Source organism: Rhinolophus hipposideros (assembly GCF_964194185.1).
Source record: "Rhinolophus hipposideros genome assembly, chromosome: 2".
NCBI lineage: Eukaryota > Metazoa > Chordata > Mammalia > Chiroptera > Rhinolophidae > Rhinolophus > Rhinolophus hipposideros.
Genome location: NC_138048.1, coordinates 86,375,693 through 86,398,336, shown reverse-complemented (window position 1 = coordinate 86,398,336; position 22,644 = coordinate 86,375,693). Strand labels below are relative to the sequence as shown.

Genomic DNA, 22,644 nt, shown 5'->3' with positions numbered 1-22,644 from the left:
TTGGGGGTGTGAGATTTGCGCCCCGGGCCCAATGGGTCGCGAGTCTGGGAGAGGTAATTCGAGCCGGAGTGTGGGAGTGCGGTGCGGAAGCTTCCTACTTCCAAGCCCGAAAACCTGCTCTGCCCACTGAGCATGCCCTGACTGGCTGCGGGAGCGGCCGCCACTTCGGGACTGGCTTCCATTCCGGTCTCCGGGTTCCGCTCCAGTCCGGGCGGGAGGTGGGAGGGACGCACCGAGTCCCCGCCCGGAGAGGCTGCCGGTGTCCCGGTCGGGACCGGGTTTCAGAACCAGTGTCCTCGTGTTCTTTGTCCGCGGGATGTAGTGCGGGAAGAGTGGGCCAGACAAGGCCGAGTTGCGTTTCCCCGGCCGAACGGTTTAGAAAAGAGCTGCGCCGTGGGCGGGGGAAGCTGCTCCACCCGCCGCCCAGGCACCCACAGGCCTCCGGCGCGGAGACGCACCCCAGCAGGGACTGAGAGGGACGTCCACGGGCTTTTGATAACGGGACTCCGCTGCAGCAGAGCGCGCCCCATGCTTGGGGCGGCCCTTCGCGCCCACAGGCTTCTCGTAGAGCCGCCGCCTTAGGCGGAACCCAGCGCCGTGAAAGAAGGCGGCCTCCCACCCTCCTCGCTGAGCTCTCCCAGCCCCCCTTCAACACGTGCAACCCCCCACACTTCCCATCCAGCTCCCAGACGCGCGCCTCTCCGGAATCCGCTCCTCCGGACTCAAATCGCAGGCCCCGCCCACGTCCCCGCCCCCTGCTCGGCCCCCCGGAAAACCAGGAGCAGCGGATCCGGCGGGCGCGGCCGGCGGTGCACTGGGCATGCTCGCGGGGGTGGGGAGGGCCCGGCTGCGCGCGGCGAGTAGGAAGCCCTCGCCCCGCGGAGGCTGCGGGAGAGAGCGCGATGGGCCGCGGCGGTGGGCGTACGCTCTGCGGGGACTCATGCCACGAGCGTCCCAGCTCGGCGCGCAATTAGCAGCCACCTCCGCACCCCGCCGCCACCGCCTCGCCGTCCTCCTCGGCTGCCGCGGCGAGGAGCCGCCGCCGTTGCCTCGCACAGGCTGCCGGCATTGTCCTCCCGGTCCGAGCCGAGGCTGCCGCTGCGGGCTGCTGCGGGGCCCCGGACCCGCGCCCCCGAGACGCGCCGCCGCCGGCCGGCCCGCCCGGCGTCCGGCCCCCGTCTGGTGATTTCTGCGTCCTGCGCTCCCCAGCCACAGTCTCCGAGCTTTTTCCTGCGGAGCGGAGGAAGGAGAGAAGTCCCGCCGCCAGGGCCAGCCTTTCCCCGGCGCGCAGCCCCGACGGGGCCGCGGCAGGCGCGGTGAGAGCGCCGACGGAGCCATGAGAGAGTACAAAGTGGTGGTGTTGGGCTCGGGCGGCGTGGGCAAGTCGGCGCTCACCGTGCAGTTCGTGACGGGCTCCTTCATCGAGAAGTACGACCCCACCATCGAGGACTTCTACCGCAAGGAGATCGAGGTGGACTCGTCGCCGTCGGTGCTGGAGATCCTGGACACGGCGGGCACGGAGCAGTTCGCGTCCATGCGGGACCTGTACATCAAGAACGGCCAGGGCTTCATCCTCGTCTACAGCCTCGTCAACCAGCAGAGCTTCCAGGACATCAAGCCCATGCGGGACCAGATCATCCGCGTGAAGCGGTACGAGCGCGTGCCCATGATCCTGGTGGGCAACAAGGTGGACCTGGAGGGCGAGCGCGAGGTCTCGTACGGCGAGGGCAAGGCCCTGGCGGAGGAGTGGAGCTGCCCCTTCATGGAGACGTCGGCCAAAAACAAAGCCTCGGTGGACGAGCTGTTCGCCGAGATCGTGCGGCAGATGAACTACGCGGCGCAGCCCAACGGCGACGAGGGCTGCTGCTCGGCCTGCGTGATCCTCTGAGGCGCGCCGCGCACAAAAGCCAAACGCACCCGACTCTCTAAATGTGATTTTTCTTCTTGCTTTGAGATTGGAGACGGTTCTGCATTGGCCAGGGTGTCCCGGGAGCCCGGTTGGCCTCTGCGGCCGGCGTCCCCAGCCTCCTCCCCGTGTCCGAAGGGGTGTCCGGTCCTGACCATCCGAGACTCGGTGGAAATGTGGCTCTTTGCAGCATGTACGTTTCTCATTGATTTTGGTTGACGCATATTTCCCCCTGTACGTAGCGTTTAGGGCGCTGTATTGGCAGCTGGACACCAGCAAGCGAAAGTTTCAACCTGGAAAAAAAAAACGGGGTGGGGGAGAAAACGGACAGGGAGAAGGTGGAAAGGGGGGGATGTTTTTTTTTTGTTTTGTTTTTTTTTTTTGGTCAACAACCGTTTTCTAGTTCCAAGTTTTAAATACATGGAAGGAAGTCCGGGAGAACCAAATGAAGGAGCAGGAGGAGGGGAAGAAACTTTTTTTTTTTTTCCCTTGTTTTCCAGGAGTAGCTGGAAATTATGATCAGGTTCTTTTTCTGCCAGCTTGGAAGGGCAACCCCGTGACTGATTGCGATTTGAGGATGTCTATGCAAAGTTGGATTCTTGTTACAGTGTATCCAATCTGAACTATTGCACATCAGAACTGACTTGTTAACACTGATGCCAATACAGTGTGGGGTGCCAGAAAGTGTCTGCTGATATTTGTGGGAAAAAAAAAAATCTATTTTGTTTACCTACTGTATCAAAGGGGAGCCTGGGGGAGAACGGTAGTATTTTTTTTTATCAGCTGTGAAAAAAAATGTTACAGATCTGCACATCCTTGTGTGTACTATTTTGTGTGTGTGTGTGTGTGTGTGTGTGTGTTTTTCTTTAAGTTTAGCTTTTTGTTCTTACTGGTTGCCAGTAACATGTTTTGATGACTAGGTCTTTAAAATACAGGACAAAGACTTCACAAATGTGATTCAGGGCCCCCAGCACCCCTGTGTCTGCAGAGTGCCTTCCAAACTCAGCTGTTCCAGCCGGTGCCAACCTGTGAACTTCCCACCCTGTCCCAGAATCTGCTGTTCCCCACACCACTTTCCAGTTTCCTTTCAGTAATCTTCCTGAAGGAGCCAGGACAATAGGTCCTGTTGTTCTGTGAATGTCTTCATTATGTCCAGCCTTTAACATGTAATTTCCATGTCTTGCAATGGTTTCTATTCTTTTCTGTTTTTTTTTCTTTTTCATTTTGTTCAAATGTTCAGGTATTTAGCTCCCCTTTTATATTATCATTAAATTCTTTTGGTTATCTGTTAATAGGGTGTTCCTCCAGAAGCTAAGAGCAAAATTTTACTGTTGTGATGTACCAAGAGAATTCTAACAAATTGTAATTTTTAATTCCAGACACATTGTCTCGTCATTTTAAGACTTTTAATACAGATGTCATTTTTAAAGAAACCCAAAACTATTGTTTGTGTTTCTGTGTTTCATATTCACTATCATGGCTGAGGTGGACAAGGGCAGGTGGTGGTGCCTAATGCCCCAAGAGTTGTTTGTCAGATTTTGAAGACAAAAGTATCTCATTGGCAAGTTGGGTGACATTACTCCCAACTCCTTAAATAATAGGAAAAGTCATCAAGGTCTAGGAAGCCCTGGGGTGTGGCCATGCCATCTTACTATATTTGTTCTGCTGACATGCAACAGCTTACCTCACAGTAGGTAAGGAAGGGAGAATCCAAATGCTAATACTGCCTGCTTTGGGTCTGGGAAAGTAACCATCCACCTGACCAGGCAGGGTAGCACTTATTGTTTTGTTTAAATTAGGTCACCTACCAAGTCCAAAGGATGTTTGGGGAAGATGATTTCTATTCTGAAGTCATACCTAATAGTGTTTTCTGCAGTACATTTTGTACGGGTTGTAGACAATACCTCAACCCTTCTGAGGTTTTGATTTGGAAATAGATCATTAGATTTAAAAGGAAGAGGGGGGAAAAAATTAAGGCCAAAAAAAATCACCCTTGCTCTCATTACAGTTTGTGGACCATTTTGACCTCATGAAATTTTCTAACAGTAGGAGGCAGTGTGAGCTTTTATTTTCCGTTTTATTTTTCTCAAGGGCCACTTTAATAATATAACCTCTGTAGAATAAAAGAAAGTTTATGGTTATATATCAGGAGCACTTGATATACCTTAAGCTTATGAGTGTAGATGAAGTCTTCTCAAGGGTCGTTTGAAAAGGATTTATTCTGTTGAAGCCAAAAGAAATCATAGGCCACAGGTTTCTTTAAAGCTGTATTAACATAGCTTGCCTTAAAAATGTTGTGTCCTTTGCCCAAGTGACATGTCAGTATTCCAAGGTGGAAGAGGAAGAGAGAATTTTGCCTGTGATGGTCCTATGGCCATTTTTTCACTCCATCCTACTTAAGTTTAGTATCAAACTCAGTTGGAAGGCTATATATATACATATATGTATGTGTGTATATATATATATATATATATATATATGTGTGTGTATATATGTATATATATGTGTGTATATATGTATATATATGGTCCTAAATGTAGAAATTGGGGGTTATTACTCAAATTTATGCTTTTGCAAAGATTCCTTCCTGCATTTGAATTCATTCGGTTGCTTCAGATCTAAAGCCGAAAATTCTGAAGACATATCAAGTACTATGAAGGATTTTTTTAAAAAAGGCATCTGTTGACTGTTTCTTATGGTTTGGTTTGGTTTTGTTTCTTGGAAGCCTTTTGACCTAAAATGGTGCCAAGTATCTAACTAACTTAAGACATGTATGTACTCCTGACAGCGAATACTTGAAAATGGAAAATTGGAAATGAAATAGGTTGCTGGGTGCATTAATCATCTCTGCACAGGATTTAGTCACTTGCATGACTAAATTCTTTATAGGTCTGGCATGGCAGGACAGAAGATTTTAATATGGTTTTCCTGAGTACTGTAAAATAAATGCTTTTTGGATTCTCATTGAAAGCAGTTTTGTGTGTTCCTGGAGCAGGAAAATAGTAGTTCTGAGTTTTGTAGCCTTCTCCATTATTTTCTTGACAAAATTGAGAGTAATGAGGGACATTGTTTTTAAGACTATGTCAGTTTATTTAGCTGGTAAGAATCTCTTGTAGTATTATGATATAAAGAAATAAGAACATTTGGATGAAAAAGTTGGGCAGACTTGAGTATTAAAGGAAGGAAGGAGTTGGCTGTAGGCAGTCACCTGTCAAAACATACTGGGTGGGAAAGGGACTTTTATCTTGGGTAGCAAAAGTTAACTTTTAAACTTCACTGCTGCTGTTTTTTAACAGCTTTTCCTTTTGGTCCTGACAGTTGCTCAGGCTTCGTGTCATTTCAAAGGATTATCTTTGTCCTTTTATAATAGCCTCAGAGAAGGTGAAGCTATCATCTTAAGTCTTAACATTTTTGTTTGGGAGTCGTGGTTCTCAGTAAAATAATTTCCATGTTAACTGTTGAAATAGATTGCATTGAATCACATGTTAGGAAAAGATCTATTTGGGGTTAGAATATCTGTATGAGGCTTTATGTTTTCCTGTTAACCTTCCCCATTGGTGGGAATCCTAAAATGCCTCATCTATTTGAACTGTAAATGTTTTCACCAGCGTGTTATTGCACCCGTTTTTGAGTTGTATTCCAGTATTTCTTACAGGTGGGATGGGAAAGTAAGAGAACGCTATATGGAACAGCTGGTCTTGAGAAATAGATGCAAAACGCTGGCACCCTTTCATAAAGCATATATTTTCACAATAGCTGGAATATGAAGGAAACAGATTTAATTTGGAGATCATCACTGTTAGTTAAAATGATATCGAGCATTTGTCACGGTGTCTACTTGATTGGGTAAAGCTTGCTAATTGAAATTTTGTCTTGATGAAAATGTAGCAAATTTTTAAATACTACTAGTAGAATGTGATATTCTTAATTAGGATATTTTGCTCAGACTATGAGGAATAATTGAACGCATTTAATTGAACATGGTGCTAATTCTAGACGATACATGTGATCTAAGAACAGTAGGATTTTGATAGTTTGAGAAGGCTTTAAAGATCGTCTAGTCCAGAGGTTCTCAAACGTGACTACATACCCAAATCACCCGAAGGTTCAAAAAGGTATTGCTGGGGCCCTTCCTCTCATTTCTTAGTATGATCTCATAATTTTCATTTCTAACGAGTTTCCAGGTGATGGCGATATGGCCGTTCCAGGGATCACCACTTTGAGAATCAGTGATATAGTCCAAACTCCAAATGAGTACTATATGGAGAGCCACCTAGATATTTAAGACCCATGTCCTACATGTTAGAGCATTGTCTAACAGAGAGTCAGACTATCTTGATAGAAAAATCTATAGCTGAAAAGGACATGCACCATTGACACGAAGGCTGTTAAACTTTTGTTGAGTGTTGAGTGTGAAATGGGATAGACACTGCAGGTAGAATGACCACCCTTTGCATTAGCATGGGAACAGTTTGGCAGCAGTTTTCAGTGTTAATTCAGAAGCTGGCTAAGAAAATGATTAAATTAGGGACATGGCCTACATAATCAGAATCAACATTTCCTCCCCAAAATTGTTTTGAAAAGAATATCTTTGGTACAAGGGAACATCTTCAATTATGTATCTTCTTTTTCCTCCAAGATTAAAAGGCAGGAATTTAAACTGTTTATACTTCCTACTACAGATTCTAAAAAAAAAAATTAAGTTTGAGAATTTAAATCTTCAGGTCATGGTAAGCACATGTGTGTGTTTATATGTGTATATGTACATGTATACACTCCATTTGTTAGCCAGACTTTCCAGGAATGAGTCAATTCAGTGTCATGTAGTTCTATACTAATCCATTCTGAGACAACGCATACGCAAAACTATGCCATGCATCTTGTTTTTTTATACATTTAAACTTTTGGAATGGTGAGTGTTGATCTGTTGTATAAATTGGAGGGGGCAGCTATTTGTTCTCTTCCTTTGGTATTAAACAGAAATCTTTGAGGAAATGTTTTTCTTAGGAGAGAGAGAAGAAAGTCTGTGCTTTTTATGTCCAATTGACTAAACTTGCTATTTTTAAAATGAATTGTCTGGCAAAATTATATGTGGCTAAGTTTATCAGAGGTTTGAAAATGTGTGGTTGGTTTATTTGTGGTCATTGTGCAAATGTAGCAAAAAATACATATTTTTTAAATAGGAAAGAGAAAGATTATTGATGCATTTGAAAAAGCAGGTGCCCAAAAAGGACCTGAGATCATTCCTTCATTAGTAGAATATGGTTGCAGTGAAACTTGACCAACACAGCTGAAATTGATTTCTTCGTGATTCAACAAGCATTTATTGAGCATATGCTATTAACTGTCGTGTAAGGACTAATGCTTGTTGTAGAGCAACAACTTTGTGCTTTTATCACTGTGAGCTGTGAGAACAGTATATATTAAACAATGGGAGTACATGGAAAAGCACAACCAAATGTGCCATCAATTATAATCCTGTGGGTCTTTCTGGAAGGCAATAGAGTAGGTAAATTTATTGAAAATTGGAATTTTGCTTTGAAACGTGGATATTGCAAATAAGAATGGATCCCATGAGATTTAAGTAACTAATAGTTGTTTTGTTGCATGGGGAACTCTAATTTTGTGCATCGTTTCCAACTTCTTTTTTGAGATTAGCTAAAATAGGACATATGGAAATAGGAAATCAGTTTGCTTTCATATTTTCATGTGAAAGGGAAAAATGGAAAATGGAGAAAAAAATTTATGAAATTTGTTCACTGTCTTTTTTTTTTAAAATGAAACAAAAACGGGAAGGACATTTAGTTTATATTCTTAAAGACGTAATTCTCGGCAGACAGTCTTTTGAGGTTCTTCTTGTAAAGAAGATTCAGGGTAGGGTATTTCTTTTATAAAAGATAATCCCTTAAAAATGAATGCGCCAAAGAATTAAGCTGATGTTTTAAGTTTGTTAAGCTTATAGTTATTTTCTGCAAAAGCTCTTGATCTCACGCCTTTAGTGCTTATTGGATGGAAGAAGGCAACCAGCTCAGAGAAAGAAAAAATGGGCAACAAGATGTAAGAGGTAACAATAATAATAATTATTATTATAAAACCATAAAGATTGAAAGGAGTTGTAATCATTAACCTACTGCAGTTTGTAAAAAAATTTTTAGTGATTTGTGTGTGGAATATCTCATGAATTTAACAGCATACTTTTTAAATGTTGAAAGTTACAGAATTATATAGTTCATCTGAAAGTACTTCATTGTTTATTTTTTTAAAAATCTGAATACTATAGAACAATTAATGAGATACAAATTTATTAGAGTTTTATAGTTCCGTAAAGGTCTTAACATTTTATATCTGTTGTCTGATCATTTATAAAAAGGTTTCAAAATCTGGTTTTAGTTATGAACTCAGAATGTTTTAATGTTATTTAATATTATACATATTTAATTTTTTAAATCTTTTTAAAGGCTAACATATTGTATCTCATTCAAGAAAAGAGCCTCTATAGAGATCTATACTAGCATAATTCAATAAGAGCATATATTTCAATATAAAATATTTTACAATATATTTTAGTTTTGACTTGTACATTGTAAGTCGGTAAGAGAATTACAAGTATATTACTGTTTGATTTCAATGTCATGCATCACATAGAAAAAGTCTTGAGTTTGAGTTCTTTTCTCTGAAAAAGAACTGAGTTTGGTTATTTTAGCTTTACTTTGTCGTACTACGTGTTACTTTCCGTGTATCATTTCATTCATCCACAACAGGTTTATGTAAATGTTTTTCTTTGTCACAAATGTAACCTATATTAATTGATAAAAAATCCTAGAGCTGCTTAACTAATGACTATATGAGTTTTCCATTAATAATGTAAAGAGCGAAGTATTTTTAACACTGTTTAAGATATGGACTGAAATAGATATAGCTAGTTAGAGGAGATTGCCCACTAAGCAGACATGACTTGTGGATTTGGGCATAGCCTTTGCATTTTGTGTTTAAAACTGATAAAGGAAATTAAAAACAAAAAAACGAATTCAGTCGAATGAATATTGCTTTTAATATACTTAGAACTGCCTAAAAATAGTTGCAGGCCATCTCTTCTTCCTTACTAATTTTGTGCTGAGATCAAAGTATGAAAAATAACCCAAATGTATTCTCTTTCTTTCAGAGAAGCTTATACCTTGAAAGGCAGGGCCAACAACAAAGAAAAACCTAATCCATAGAGCACAACCGTTTTCCTGCATTCCTGTACAAACCAGCTTTTATTTTGTCATTGGGGAAGCATAAGTAGTGGTAAGAGTGATGAAATACGTTCCTTAATCATTGGGGCCGGTGGGCTTGGTACTCCTGTTGCTAAGGCAGGAGCCTGTGATGGAGCTGAGAAGAGAATCACCTACAGGCGAGGTGGGATTGGTCCTCAGCCCACATCCCACGCCTACAGTCCCCCAATGCCAGAGCATGCCCTTGTGTTCAAATTTGGGATTCACTGATTCAGGATTGACTGAGGTTTAGGGCAGCTGCTGGACTACGAGGGGTGTCCTCACACTACTGTAGCTCATTTGACTCTAACTCGCGGTTTCTCAGCCTCCGCACTATTAACATTTTGAGCTTGATAATTCTTTTTCGTGGAGGCTGTCTCGTGTGTTGGAGGAGGTTTAGTAGCGTCCCTGGCCTCAACTCACGGGATGCCAGCAGCACCCTCCCACGCCAGTCCAGACAATAAAAGATGTCTGCAGACATTGCCGAGTAATCCCCTGAAGTGCGGCATCATAGCCCCTGGTTGAGAACCAGTACTCTGAACTTGACCGTGCAGAGATAGACGGAGGAGGCGTACACCAGAGGAGAGAAGGGTTGGACCTCAAGTAGAAGCAGTTAAGACCTTCCTTACTCCAGATCATGGCAGTGAGTGAATGCTTCTCTTTTAAAATATCAGTGTTCTCTGTCGTGCTGGGGGTGATAACACTTTGATTAGCTCATTAAGTTCAAACCTAAGAGAAAAAGACAATATTCAGGGACTGAGATTTACTGAGAATTTTAGTTTCCTGGAAGGAGAAGGAATATATTACTACGATTCAAAAGGAGGTTGTGGCTGGGGTGATGAAGTTGGATGTCAGAGAGAGGCTCAGGACGTGCTGATGACTCAGTCCAGAGACACAGACCTATAGGAGAAATCCTCCAAGGGCTGCCAACGATGTGCTTGTTTTGTTTGGTGCCCCTTATACCTCCCTGCGAGCGAGCTGGAAGGTTTTCATCATTATTCGGCTTCTCCCATTTCACCTCACAGTCTCTTTCCAGAGAATCCAGGGCCCTATTTCACATCGGGACTGCTCACTGTGGGGTAGAAACAATGTGTTTTATGCATCATCCTTTTCATTTTCACAGCTTCCTTCCTTCATTCTTTCCTTCTTGCCTGCCTTCCTTCCTTCCTTCCTTCCTTCCTTCCTTCCTTCCTTCCTTCCTTCCTTCCTTCCTTCCTTCCTTCCTTCCATTTTCACTTTTACAGTCCCTCCCTCCCTCTCTTATTTCCTTCCTTTTGCTTAGTTACCTGCAGCCCAAAGGACTGCTGTGTCCAGGGCAGACTCCTGCTGCTAACGGACAGCATCTACCTGTGTCCAAAGCCCTTATGCACGCTGTGGAGAAGGGGGCGGCAGAGGCAGTGGCGATTGCCTTGTAATGAAGTGCCTCTGGAATCCGGCAGTGTCTAGCCAGCGCATATGCTATGGCTGCCAACCCCAGATGTATACATTTAGTACCCTGTCAGCAAGTTCATTAATGTGGAATTAACTTAATGGCCACAGATCTGTAATTTACCCTGAACCAGACATGGTTGTTTTTGTTCTTAAGTTTTAACTGAAATAGATATGTTAAAACCTGTGTGATATACCCCTAAAAATGGTAAGCAACCAGATACCCCACCTGGTGGCACAATTATAATTCTATATCTCGACAGGGTAGTACACTTTGAAAAATCTAACATTCCTAGTAAATAGGAGATGTAACAGTTTTGTACTGAGAGAGAACAATCTCCAAGCCCATCTAAAGGTTCTAAACAGCTATGAAAAAGTCTGTATAAGAAAGGCAGGCAGTAAATGAAATAATTCTTTACAATTAAAAGTACTGTTTGGTGACAGTGGATGAGTGATTTGGATAGCTGAAACTTGCTTCTCAAATTTAAGAACCAACGATTTGAATGGATGGTGTTGATAGAAATATTTAATTCTTTGTTGTATCTTTATAGTAAATTAAAAATGGAAAAATCAGATTTCATTTGAAATGTGATCACAATTAAGACAGAGAAAACAGACTTGGTATATCTAAATTTCTGTTTGTATTATACTCCATTTTCCTCTTTATCATTGCCTATGCTGTTCTGCATCATTTTTTCCCCTTATCTCTAGGTTTTGTTGGCTTTGGGGAATGTCATGTTTTCTTTCTAATTAAAAAGTCTATAACGAGATAAATACTCAGTTATGACTCACTGTAGCCAGTAGCCAAGAAACAATAATATATATATATTTATAAATATAAACAAATTATGTAGGGTGTTTTGCATTATTTGCATTTTGTCATTATTTGCATTTACCTTTTATAGCTTAGAAGTGATTTTCAATGCAGCATTTTCAGTGGAAATGAAATTCACCCTTTAATTACTTACCATTAGACCATTATTTGAAAAAAAGTGGTAATTATTTTTTAAAGTACTAATGAACTCTTCCTAGTTTACATTACGTAGTCAAATTACTAACAATTTTCCTTTTTAACTTTTTCCTCAGAAGAGTAATACTTCATGAATAGAAAAAAAGTATGTGTATGAAGTACCTAAAAGTTATACAGTACTTGTGTGGATTTATCATGGTGGTGCTGATTTAGGCAAAATATTTATCCTTCTGGTTACAAGTAATATAATTGATTTGCACTAGCCTCTAAGAAAACATCAAAAATGCATGCACAGTGGGACTGTAGTGCTGTTTTGGTCTTAAGAATTTTGGATAATTTGAGTAAATAACACACCAGAAATAAACAATAAGTTGGCCTCCTATAAAGTATTTTTGTTTAGTCATTTTAACATGCAGTTTTAAAAATTATTGGTATGATAATACAGCGCCCATACAGTGAGAATTGCCAATTTTCACTTAAATTTTTTTTCTGACTTCCTAAATTACCTTCTTTTTCTTCAAAGTTATCTTCAAAATTATTTTCAAAGGGATTGGCTCGCTGAAAACACAGTTGTTTGCCAGACAATATGTACAGATTTTGTTGTCTGCAATGAATTCAAAGTGGAGTTTGAAGTATTACATATTGGGACTTAAACAGAATACAAGAACCTGATTTTTACATTTTTGTATCAGAATGCAAACTTTGTGTGGAGTCTGGTTTCATTAATCACTAGAACATCTTTATCAGATATAATCATAACAAATAACACTAGAGAAAGTGAGTCAATTTTATGATTGCTGCCAACATCAGTGTCACTGGAATTTCAGCCCCTTATTCAAGTTTGTGGAATGGGTATTCTCTTGGCTATACTTTATGTACATTTTAGAGCAAAAATGAAATCTCTGTAAATTTGTTATTTAAAAAAAAAAATCGAACTTTCAGAGTATTTTTCTCTTGGCATTATTCTGTAAAATAATAGTTGACCTGAATAGAGTTAAAGCTTTTGCCCAAAATACTAAATTATGGTTCCCATAGCAACCATAATTTACTCTCTTATATAACTCTGCTTCATGCCATGTTTAATATATGCAATGTAACTCTAATTAACTTTTCTCTGTCTTTAGAGTAAGTGTGTGGCTTCCAGGAATAGAAAGTGAAGGAAGGTGGGGAATGATGCTGTGTTTGTAGAATCTGCAGATTAAGAACAAAATTGCTAATAGAAGAAGGATTTACTTAGGATTTCAGCCATAATGTTTTACTATATTTTGAAAAAGAAAAAAACATATTAAAATGAGCACTTCAATTCATGATGTATAATACACATGAATGAAACTTCCTAAGTGACATTATAGATCTTAGATTCTCATAAAATAAGTATCAGCAAATTTGTTAACTTATTTGACTAGAATACTTTATTATAAGATGATGAGTACAAATATATATTTGAGCTAGTTACCATTGTTGTAAGGACATAGCAATTTGCAAACCATGAAGCATGCATTCATGTAGTCAATTAAATAATGAGTACCAAATAAGTACTGTACCAAGAATAAGATATCATTTGTGCCTTCAATATATTTAATATGTTTATTCATTGAATTTTATTATTGATTTTCTCCACTAGAAGGTACTTCTGTAAGGACATGGACCTATCCTTTTATCCCCAGTGCATAGCTGAGAGCCTGTCATGAATCAACACTCAGTGTTAGTTGAATGAATGAATGAATGAACAATTAGTCATAAGGGAAAAGGAAGTAAGTTTGACCACAACACTAAAAATAGGTTGCAATTACCAGAAAAGTTGGAATATTTCAAAGTTCTGCATCAACTGCAGGCTAGTATTACAGAATGAGACTTGTGGCCTGTTCTTTTATTCATCATCCTGAAAATTTATAACTTACAATGGCAATGTTATCATAGTGTTAATGGGACTTAAATTTTCTGCAGTTGTCAGAAGCAAAATTAGCAGAGTTCCAGAACTTTTGGGAGATAGTATATTGTGTTATAAACCTGAGCCCTTCTCTATAATGGTTTTCCAAATGCAGGTATGCCTTAGTTTATGCAGTGGGTATGATTTGGAAAACACCGGTATAAAAATTAAATCATATTTCAGATATAACTAAGAAACTTACTATTTAACAGACCCATCTTTGAGCAGGTAAATTATTTTATAATACAAATAGCCACTAGATAGCAATTCAAATTTGTAATCATACACTGAATTTTTCTTAGGTTAGACACTTGTTTCTTAAATTCCTTTATCTGTTTAATTTGAACACCTGGGATTCTATTTTTCAGAAAGGCAGACTCTCAGTAAACTTGGTAGTAAACTTAATGGTGTTTACCCCAGTCCTGTTTGTCTAGGTTGTTTATGATTTGACTTCTCACCTATTCCTGGCCTATTTGCTGAAACTCAGGTGTATCCGGCTTCGTGTATATTTGAATAAACAGTACTGAATTAGAATTGCTTTCTAAGCAAGAATTTAAACTTTTCAAGAAACCTATGAAAGTTTGAGAGAGAACCTAGAAAACCGTAAACTAGTAGAGACAAATTGAATTTTCATACAATATTAATAACTTACTATCCTTAAGATTTTTAAGAAGTTTCTTTCTGAGCAGAGAGATGCCATTTAGAAGAAGAATAATAAGGATAAATTATACTGTGCCTATCAAAGCCTGTTAGTAGGAAATGTTTCTGTTTAGTAAAATAGGTTGCATGTAAATATTATATATATTATAAACATAGAAATGTATCTACTCCTTGTTTCAGACTTTCTGTTAGAATTTAAGAAAATTGTATAACTTTTAATTTAATTCCTTATTTTTGGCAAACACTACAAGCTTTCCGTTAGCTCCACGAGCAGTCATCTATGTGCCTGGTGGGGTTTGCTCGTGGCTGTGGTTTTCAAAATGGGGTCCCCAGACCAACAGTCTCAACAGCATCTTTTAAAAAATGCAGATCTTTAGACCTACTTTATCAGAAACTCTTCAGAGTGAGGCTCCACCATTTATTTGTGTTTCAGTGCAGGCTCCAGTGGCTTTTATCCACGGTAAAGTTTGAGAACCACTGTTCTATGGGTTGTAGGAAGGGAAACCTGTTTTGAATGGTGCCATATACAAGAATATGATGTATACACAAATGACAGTAATAACAGGGTGATGATAATAAAAGGGAGACATTGACATAAAATAGAGATAAAGTGTAATTTGGGGGGAGAAGACATTACTATGGAGGTGATATCCGCAATCATTCATTCATTTACTGAAGCATTCTAGTAATGCTCAATAAGCCATAATCCTTGACTTAACTCATTAAGTCCTCGACTTGAGCACATAAATAGGGGGTTCTACTTTTCTAATTCCCTCACAACTAGAAGAAACTTAAGAGGTCACATAATCCAGCTTGAGAGTACAGCAGAATCATCTGGCTGGCATCTTAAAGCACATATTGCTGAAACCTACCCCTAGAGTTTCTGATCCAGTAAGTACAGATCAGGGCCTGGGAAACAGCATTTCTAACATATTCCAGGGTGATACTGAGGTTGCTTGTCCTCAGCTTGAGAAACACTCATTAGTCAATAACTTCAAGTTAAAAATGGTAATGCTAATGCCCAGAAATGTGACTTGCCCAGCAAAGTTAACTAATGGCTAAAATGGAAATAAAACCATATTGTCAACTCCCAATTCAATCTAACCTTCACTGCAGACTGCCTTTGGGACGCCCTGTAAAGAGGATGCCTGCTTGACCACACAGTGATTCTAAGAGCAACTACAGGAGTAAAGAACTGATAACTTGATGAAATTTCATCTGGCTCTTGTTTATATTGTATTTTAATTTCTTATTCCAAAATCAGCCATGTTCTGGACATCTACAATCCCAGTTTTGAAACACCAAACATTCTATTTTGTGGATGGGAAGATCTGACCCATATAAAAAAGTAACTTTTTAATCACATTATCATTTTAAAAAGGCAATTCTAAATTATCTTCCTGAGAATGGGATTCTCGGGACAAAGATCTTCTATTACCAAAACTATTCTCTGTAGTATCTCTCTGTTAGATGACTGTGGAGCTAACAAAAAATTTAATGGGTTCATTGAAGAATTAAAATATGTATTGGGAGACAATGTGCTTTGCATTCTTTGACTGCTGGTAATTCACTTCTATTTTAGAAGTGTGTGTGCTTTATCCATAAACCATGATTAAGTCCTCTAATTCTGTAAATTAGAGAAAATATATTAATCTTTTAAGTAGTGATAAAGACGTATTTCCCCCAAATTTAATTAATCTACTTTGTATTCTTGGATGATTACATGAAAAACTCAGAGCCTTTAGCACAGATCATGTAATTGCATTTTAAGTGATAAAGTGGAAAAATTGGGCATAGATAAAAATAATACATTCTGAATTGTATCATGACTTCCTCTGAAAACTTCAAAATCTATTTTTAATTGCCTTCATTTAAAATCAAGTTTTGTACGGAAACTATTTTGATCACCTGGAGGTTAGCACTAAGGAAGGACTAGAAATGAGAAAAAGGTATAGCATATAGTATCTTAGCCTCAGTGGATAAATTCTTGTGAACTTTGCACCAATGATTTCTCAATCCCATTGTGACTAATGGTCTGTCAAAGGATAACAGCATGTTTTAGACACCTTTTATATATCATACACACACACACACACACACACACACACACACACACATATACACACCACATACATACTAATTTCCTACCACTCAATGTTACCACATAAAGGATAGGGGAAATATCTTTGTCTCCAGGTCTCTCTTCTTCCCTATAGCTAACCTCTCCTTTCTCCCATTTTGTTAAGTAGGTTGTAAAAATGTTCAAACTTCAATGCAGTTAAATCTTACCCTGTTTCCCCGAAAATAAGATCTAGCAGTACCATCAGCTCTAATGCATCTATTGGAGCAGAAATTAATATAAGACCCGGTCTTATATAAAACCCAGTATTATGTTATGTTATACTGTACGACCCGGTCTTATTTCCCGGTCTTATAGTAAAATAAGACCAGGTCTTATATTAATTTTTGCTTCAAAAGACACATTAGAGCTGATAATCCGGCTAGGTCTTATTTTCGGGGAAACACAGTAAGCACTTTCATTGTCACAGTCATCATCTAGTCTCCCAAACAAAGAACAGCTTTTCAGATACTCTTGGGCAGGACGCTATGAGCCTTATTTTCTATTTCCTGTGGAGCTCAGTTTGAACTATTTCTGATTCTCTAGGATGTCAAGTAATCATCCAGTCTTTATTAGGAAACAAAAACTTCTATCACTTTCTTGAGTAATTTGGATGCCCATTTATTGCTTTCATCCTAAGAACAACTGGTTTATTTTTTCCCTAAATATAGCATTCTTACCATTACATGAAAAAGTTTATTTGGTGTACCTGTATAGTGTTGCTAGGAATAGCACAAAGTTGTTTCTTCTTTCATGAAATAAAGTCAAATAATTGTTAAGAGTTTAATGCCTTTATTAACTCCAGTAGAAAGCTGTTTTCCAATGCAACTGACCAGTTTCCTAAAATTGGCTTCTTGGGCTCTTTAAAAAGGAAAAAAAAAAAAAAAAAGAAGGTGGAATCAGAGAGAAGAGATAGTTTAAACTAAGAATGAAACAGATCTCTCATAGATTTTTTTTTCCTCCTACTTACTTATAGAGGTAGAGGTTCAGGGGAAATTACAATTTTGAAGTGTTAATTGTTAACTTCATCATAGAGTAACTTCATCACTGGATTGATGTAATTTCATTATTGATAAGTTCTAAGAATCAGATGTTTCTAATATCAGTGTACTAGACTGTTTTACTGTCAAGAGAGATTCAAACTTCAATACTGGTGAATCACCAGTGGCTCTTACTAAACTGCGGGTTCTGAGTGAGTGGGTCTGTGATTCCGAGGAGCTCCACGATGACGCCCGAGCGTGGCCTCATGTGCATCTGGGGTGTGCACCATGCGACACACAAAGGAGTTTCATAAGTGGGTGTCTTGTTCTCTTTCCTACCTTTTTTGAGTCACATGTAGACAACTTCTCATAAAATAATGTCTCTAGAATTCAGGGTTTTCATTGTGGAAAAAAGATTACCAAAAAAAAAAAAAAAAAGTAAACAAATCATTGTTTTCCAAGGTAAAGAATTTGGACTCAGGAGGGAATCTGATTTTATTTTTTCAATGATGGAAACGATACAATTGAAAATTTGGCATCCCTTTTAAATTAAGAAGTTTGAAATGTCTAATTTCTAATGATTCATTTTGACTATTCCTGCCTGACTTCAGTTATCATTTAGAAATGAATGTCAGCACTTAGAGATTTGGTGTCACTCAAAATCAGGTTCCATTTTATGAATATTAGTGAGTGATTTTCAGACTAAATTTAATTTTAGAATGTTATGTTTTAGGAGTCTGGATAGCAACTAAATATGCCAGTTGAGCTATTCAAGGCACTTTTTTTTCTCAATAAAGTGTACATGTGAGGAAATAATAGAAACTCAGGAAATTTGGAGTGCCAAATGAATGCATATTCTGCATCCAATTTATAATTAAATTGTAAGCCATAATAGAATATAATTATGTATTATATATTATAATTAGATTGTAATATAAATAAAATAATGTCATTAAACTATAAAGCCTTACAGATAAGATTAAGTCATTTAGGTTACACTGTTCATATCCTTGTGGTGATGTACATAAAGATAATAAGCATCAATGCAATTTGATGTTCTTTTAAAGCTACAGATAAGATTTTGATCATTACTCAAAACAATTTGAGCCACTAGAGCTATGATGCTTTTCATCGATAATTTACATAAACTCTAAAATTTAGAGTCTAATCTTTTATGGCCTGACAAATACACAGCTCATTATGTTCCCATGGAAAATTGTTTGCATTTTGACAGAATACTAAAAAAAAAAAAAAAATTTGCAACTTGAGGGTGCATTTTAAAAGATTTTGATTGTTCCAATATTTAGAGTCTAGTTATTTGAATGTGATTGAATTGAGTCTCTCTTAACAGTATAGGTATATATTTTTTTAAATAAGTTATATGAATCTGTGTTTATTCCTCCTCTCATATATAATTCTCAGTTTTGTATTGGTTGAAAAGTTAATTTACATGTTTTAAGTTCTAAGTGTCCTCCTGAGCTGTCTTTCCAAACATCTAGCTAGTCTTCTGGTAGATTTCTGATTCCCAGACACCTTTATCAACTGCAATGATCAATTGCAATGGTTTATTTAGCACCTACTATGTGCCAGGTACTTTACATGTAATCTCATATAAGCCTCACAATGATTCTACATGTGGATAACATGTTTTCTTTTACAAACCCAGCGAAGTTCAATAAAGACATTGAGCTGGTTTTCTAACGTGTCTGCTCTCTGTCTTCAAAGATCATGTTCTTATTCTCATGTGCCTTCCATACGGCTGCTCCTGAAATGCCAACTAATTTTAAATATTTGTCTACAAAGAATACAGCTGTGATTCATGTTGTTACTGTTGCGGAAAAAAAAATAAGTTCTATTACATTCTAATACCAAATATTTGGTATTTTGTGATTAGGGTACTTTTGATTTTCTCTTTTTATTGTCCTATTATGTTAATAAGTGTATTTAATCTTTTTAAAATAATTTTTATCATAATTATTTCAAAAATTCCAACTCACTGTCTGTACAGTAGTCCCCCCTTATCCACAGTTTTGCTTTCTGCAGTTTCAGTTATCCACAATCAACCTCAGTCCGAAAATATTAAATGAAAATTTCCAGAAACAAACAATTCATGTTTTAAATTTTGCACAGTTCTGAGAGGTGTGATGAAATCACTTGCAGTGTCCAGTCCCCCAGTTCTGCCAGGACATGAGTCATCCCTTCGTCCAGCATCTCTAGCTGTATATGCTCCGTGCCCATTAGTCACCGAGTAGCGTCTTGGTTAGCAGATTGACTGTTGTGGTATCACAGTGCTTGTGTTCAAGTTACCCTTATTTTACCTGACAATGACCCCAAAGTCCAAGAGTAGTCATGCTGGCAATTCGGATATGCCAAAAGGAAGTTTTAAAATGCTTCCTTGAAGTAAAAAGATAAGTATAGTACAAGATACTTTGAAAGAGAGATAACATTCACATAACTTATTACAGTATATTGTTATAAGTGTTCTATTGTATTAGTTGTTAATCTCTTATTTGCCCAATTTATAAATTAAACTTTATCATAGGTATGTATTATAGGAAAACATATAGTATATATGGGGTTCTGTACTATCTGTGGTTTCAGGAACCCAGTGGGGATTTTAGAACACATTCCTTGCAGGTAAGAGGGAACTGTCGTAGTTCATTCGAGGCAACCATGAGCGCTGTCTCTGAATCTGCCCTGGATATAGTTGCTAGCATTTCTTTATGATTTTATGATCTAGTTTTTAATTATAAGGGTAATAAATGTTCAGCATACAAATAATATAATCATTAATTGATTAATAAATAGACTTGTTTAAAGTCTAATTTCTCAAAGAAACTGTTATGTTACAACTAACTTTCATAGCACTTTGCTCTACAGTTTCTTCTGCAATACTTTCTAAGGATAAAGTGCTCTGTCTTCATTTATAAAACCCAGTGTAAGCACAGGGTTACAGGGAGAAGGAAGAATACAGATTATGTATGGTGAAGCTACTTACATTTTTCTGTTAGCACCTCCATTCTGTTTATCTCCACTTAAAACCTAAACTTGTCACCCACTCACTACTTGTGGGGACAGAGTCCTAGAGAGCAGTTTCTAGGCTCTTGGCCTCACGTGGAAAGGTGCTGGCTTGGTTATTAGATGGCCATCCGCTGTGGTTGGGAGACTATCAGCTGTATCCAGTTAGCCATTAGCCACTAATATAACTCCTGTGGCTATGCTAGGGGGTGGGTTGGTTGGTTGGTTGGTTGGCAGAGAAGCAGTCGGTGGATTACGCATCTTGTGGAGCCTGCTTCCTGTATCTCCAACCCAGCTGCCAGAAAAAATACAGTGGTATGAATGCCTATCCATGGCTCTGTTGGTGTTTCTTTTTGGCCTCACCATATCCTGCATTCTTGTGTGGGGAGCGGGACCAGAGACCCTGCATGACACTACTCCGATGATAAAAGCCTTTTGTAAGACCGTGCACCATTTTTGAGTAATAGCTGAAAAATGATGAATCAATTAATTTATAAATTTTAATTTTATCATAGATTTTGAAGACAAATATATATATACATATATATGTGTACATATATATATATATATATATATATATATATATGACTAAGGACAAGCTTTATACATATATATATGTATATACATATCAAGATATACATATCTTGTCCAGGAAGGCATGTCTCTAATCTTTTTTCCAAGAAACTTTTTCACACACTCAGAACTCTTATTCAAATAATGTGGTTAAAAGTGTGGCTAGTATATTTCCTGAGAAGTTATGTTTACTTTGCAAATATAAAACAATCACCTATCCTCATGTGGCTGTGAAAGAGAGAAAGGGGAATGCCATCTATTAAACATTGTTTAGCAAATTATATCTGTTTACTCACCATCGACACTAATCTGATATGCTTTTAATGCTTGTTAGATTGTCAATTGGTATCACCATCCTTATGGAAGGAAAATAATGTTTGTCCCATATTCACTTAAGCAAGATGTCCATATTCAGGCTCTTTGTTGAAAGTTGTGTCACTTTTTTTTTTTGCTTAGTGACTTTTTTTTAAACATTTATTAGCAAGGCTTCCCATTCTTTCACAACTTTGTCCCCATATGATTAATGGAGTCACTATTAGTTTGCAACAACTATTTCAGGGCAGTAGAAAGGCCCAATTGTAAGTACATACTGCAAGCCCAAACTTTTTCTAAAAATGAAATTTTGGGTGCTTAACTATCATTAAGAAAAGTTCTTCCTTAGCTAGACTCAAAAGATAAAAGTCTTAATTGTTTTTAAATACCTTGGGTAGATATTCATAAATATGTCTGAGACTATTTTATTGAAGGAAATTTTTCATTTATTCTGTTGAATCAAACTGCAAACTGCAGTGTTTTAATTAGAACACAGTATCAGTCAGTTATGCTTTAGGTTTGAAGAGAGAGTGGCTTATAAAATATTAATCTTAAGAACTCAATCCATTCAAGCGTTTCAGATTTTAAAATAATTGGTGTCAACGTCAGATAATTTTGAAAGATTGTGGAGCAAATGGTAGACATAACCTGAAATAAGACAATGAGATGAATATGCAGTTTCCAATCCTGGAAGGTGCAACTGAATACATTTCCTCAGTCTTTTCATGGGAAAATCATTTTTAATAGCTTTAAAATACAAGTCTGAAAAATATAGGTATATTTAACAGGAAGAGTGAGGTCTAGCTTTTGAAATTGAATATACACAGGACATTCTTATTTTAAAAAAATCTAAAATGCAATTCTCCACAGAAGAGTTGCAATATATCTATGTCTCATGCATAATTATTTACCAATAGTAATTACACTATGAAAGTTTGAGGAATGGTTACTTTGTTTTCTTTACAAATCCGAGTATATTCAAGGTTAATAATTCTTATTCCCATCCCCCTGCATTCTGATGGACTTTCTTGAGAGGAAAAAAAAAAGGAATGAAGTTAGAGTGAGCATTCTGGGATTGTGCATGGGCGTGTGTCTGTAGTATCATCACTCCTGAGAGTTTCTGCAGAAAAAAAAAAAAAAAAAAAAGCGGGAGTGCTCTAATAGGAGGTATGGCCACAGTGAAATGTGATTTTTAACTTGAAATGTCCTATTGTGCAGAAAACAAGGGGAAGAGGAATAAGTTTTATATGGAGAAATAAATGCTTAACTTTTCCTTTTGATCTATTTTAGTTACCAAATATAAGCTTGATCCATCCCCATTTGGCTTGAAATAGAGAACAAACATTGAATAAAAAAGAAAAGCCTACTATTTTTATATACTTTTTAGGTGAAAATCAGCAAAACTCCAGAAGGAGAAAAATGATTTTTACATGTGCTTTAGCATGCTGCTAAAATATAACAGGAAATATTAGTGTTAGCCCTGAATCCTTCCTTT

At 38.2% G+C, this 22,644-nt stretch overlaps 1 protein-coding gene across 1 annotated transcript; it reads left to right on the top strand.

The window, feature by feature from the left end:
- The first annotated feature begins 830 nt into the window (after positions 1 to 830).
- Positions 831 to 16,459, top strand: RAP2B (RAP2B, member of RAS oncogene family). Its single transcript, XM_081078543.1, has one exon. The coding sequence runs from the start codon at positions 1,337 to 1,339 to the stop codon at positions 1,886 to 1,888; it is 552 nt and encodes a 183-aa protein (XP_080934669.1). The 5' UTR covers positions 831 to 1,336; the 3' UTR covers positions 1,889 to 16,459.
- Positions 16,460 to 22,644: the final 6,185 nt, after the last annotated feature.

Excerpts from the sequence above, each read along its gene's own strand:
- RAP2B (XM_081078543.1), top strand. The coding sequence starts at position 1,337 with ATGAGAGAGTACAAAGTGGTGGTGTTGGGCTCGGGCGGCGTGGGCAAG.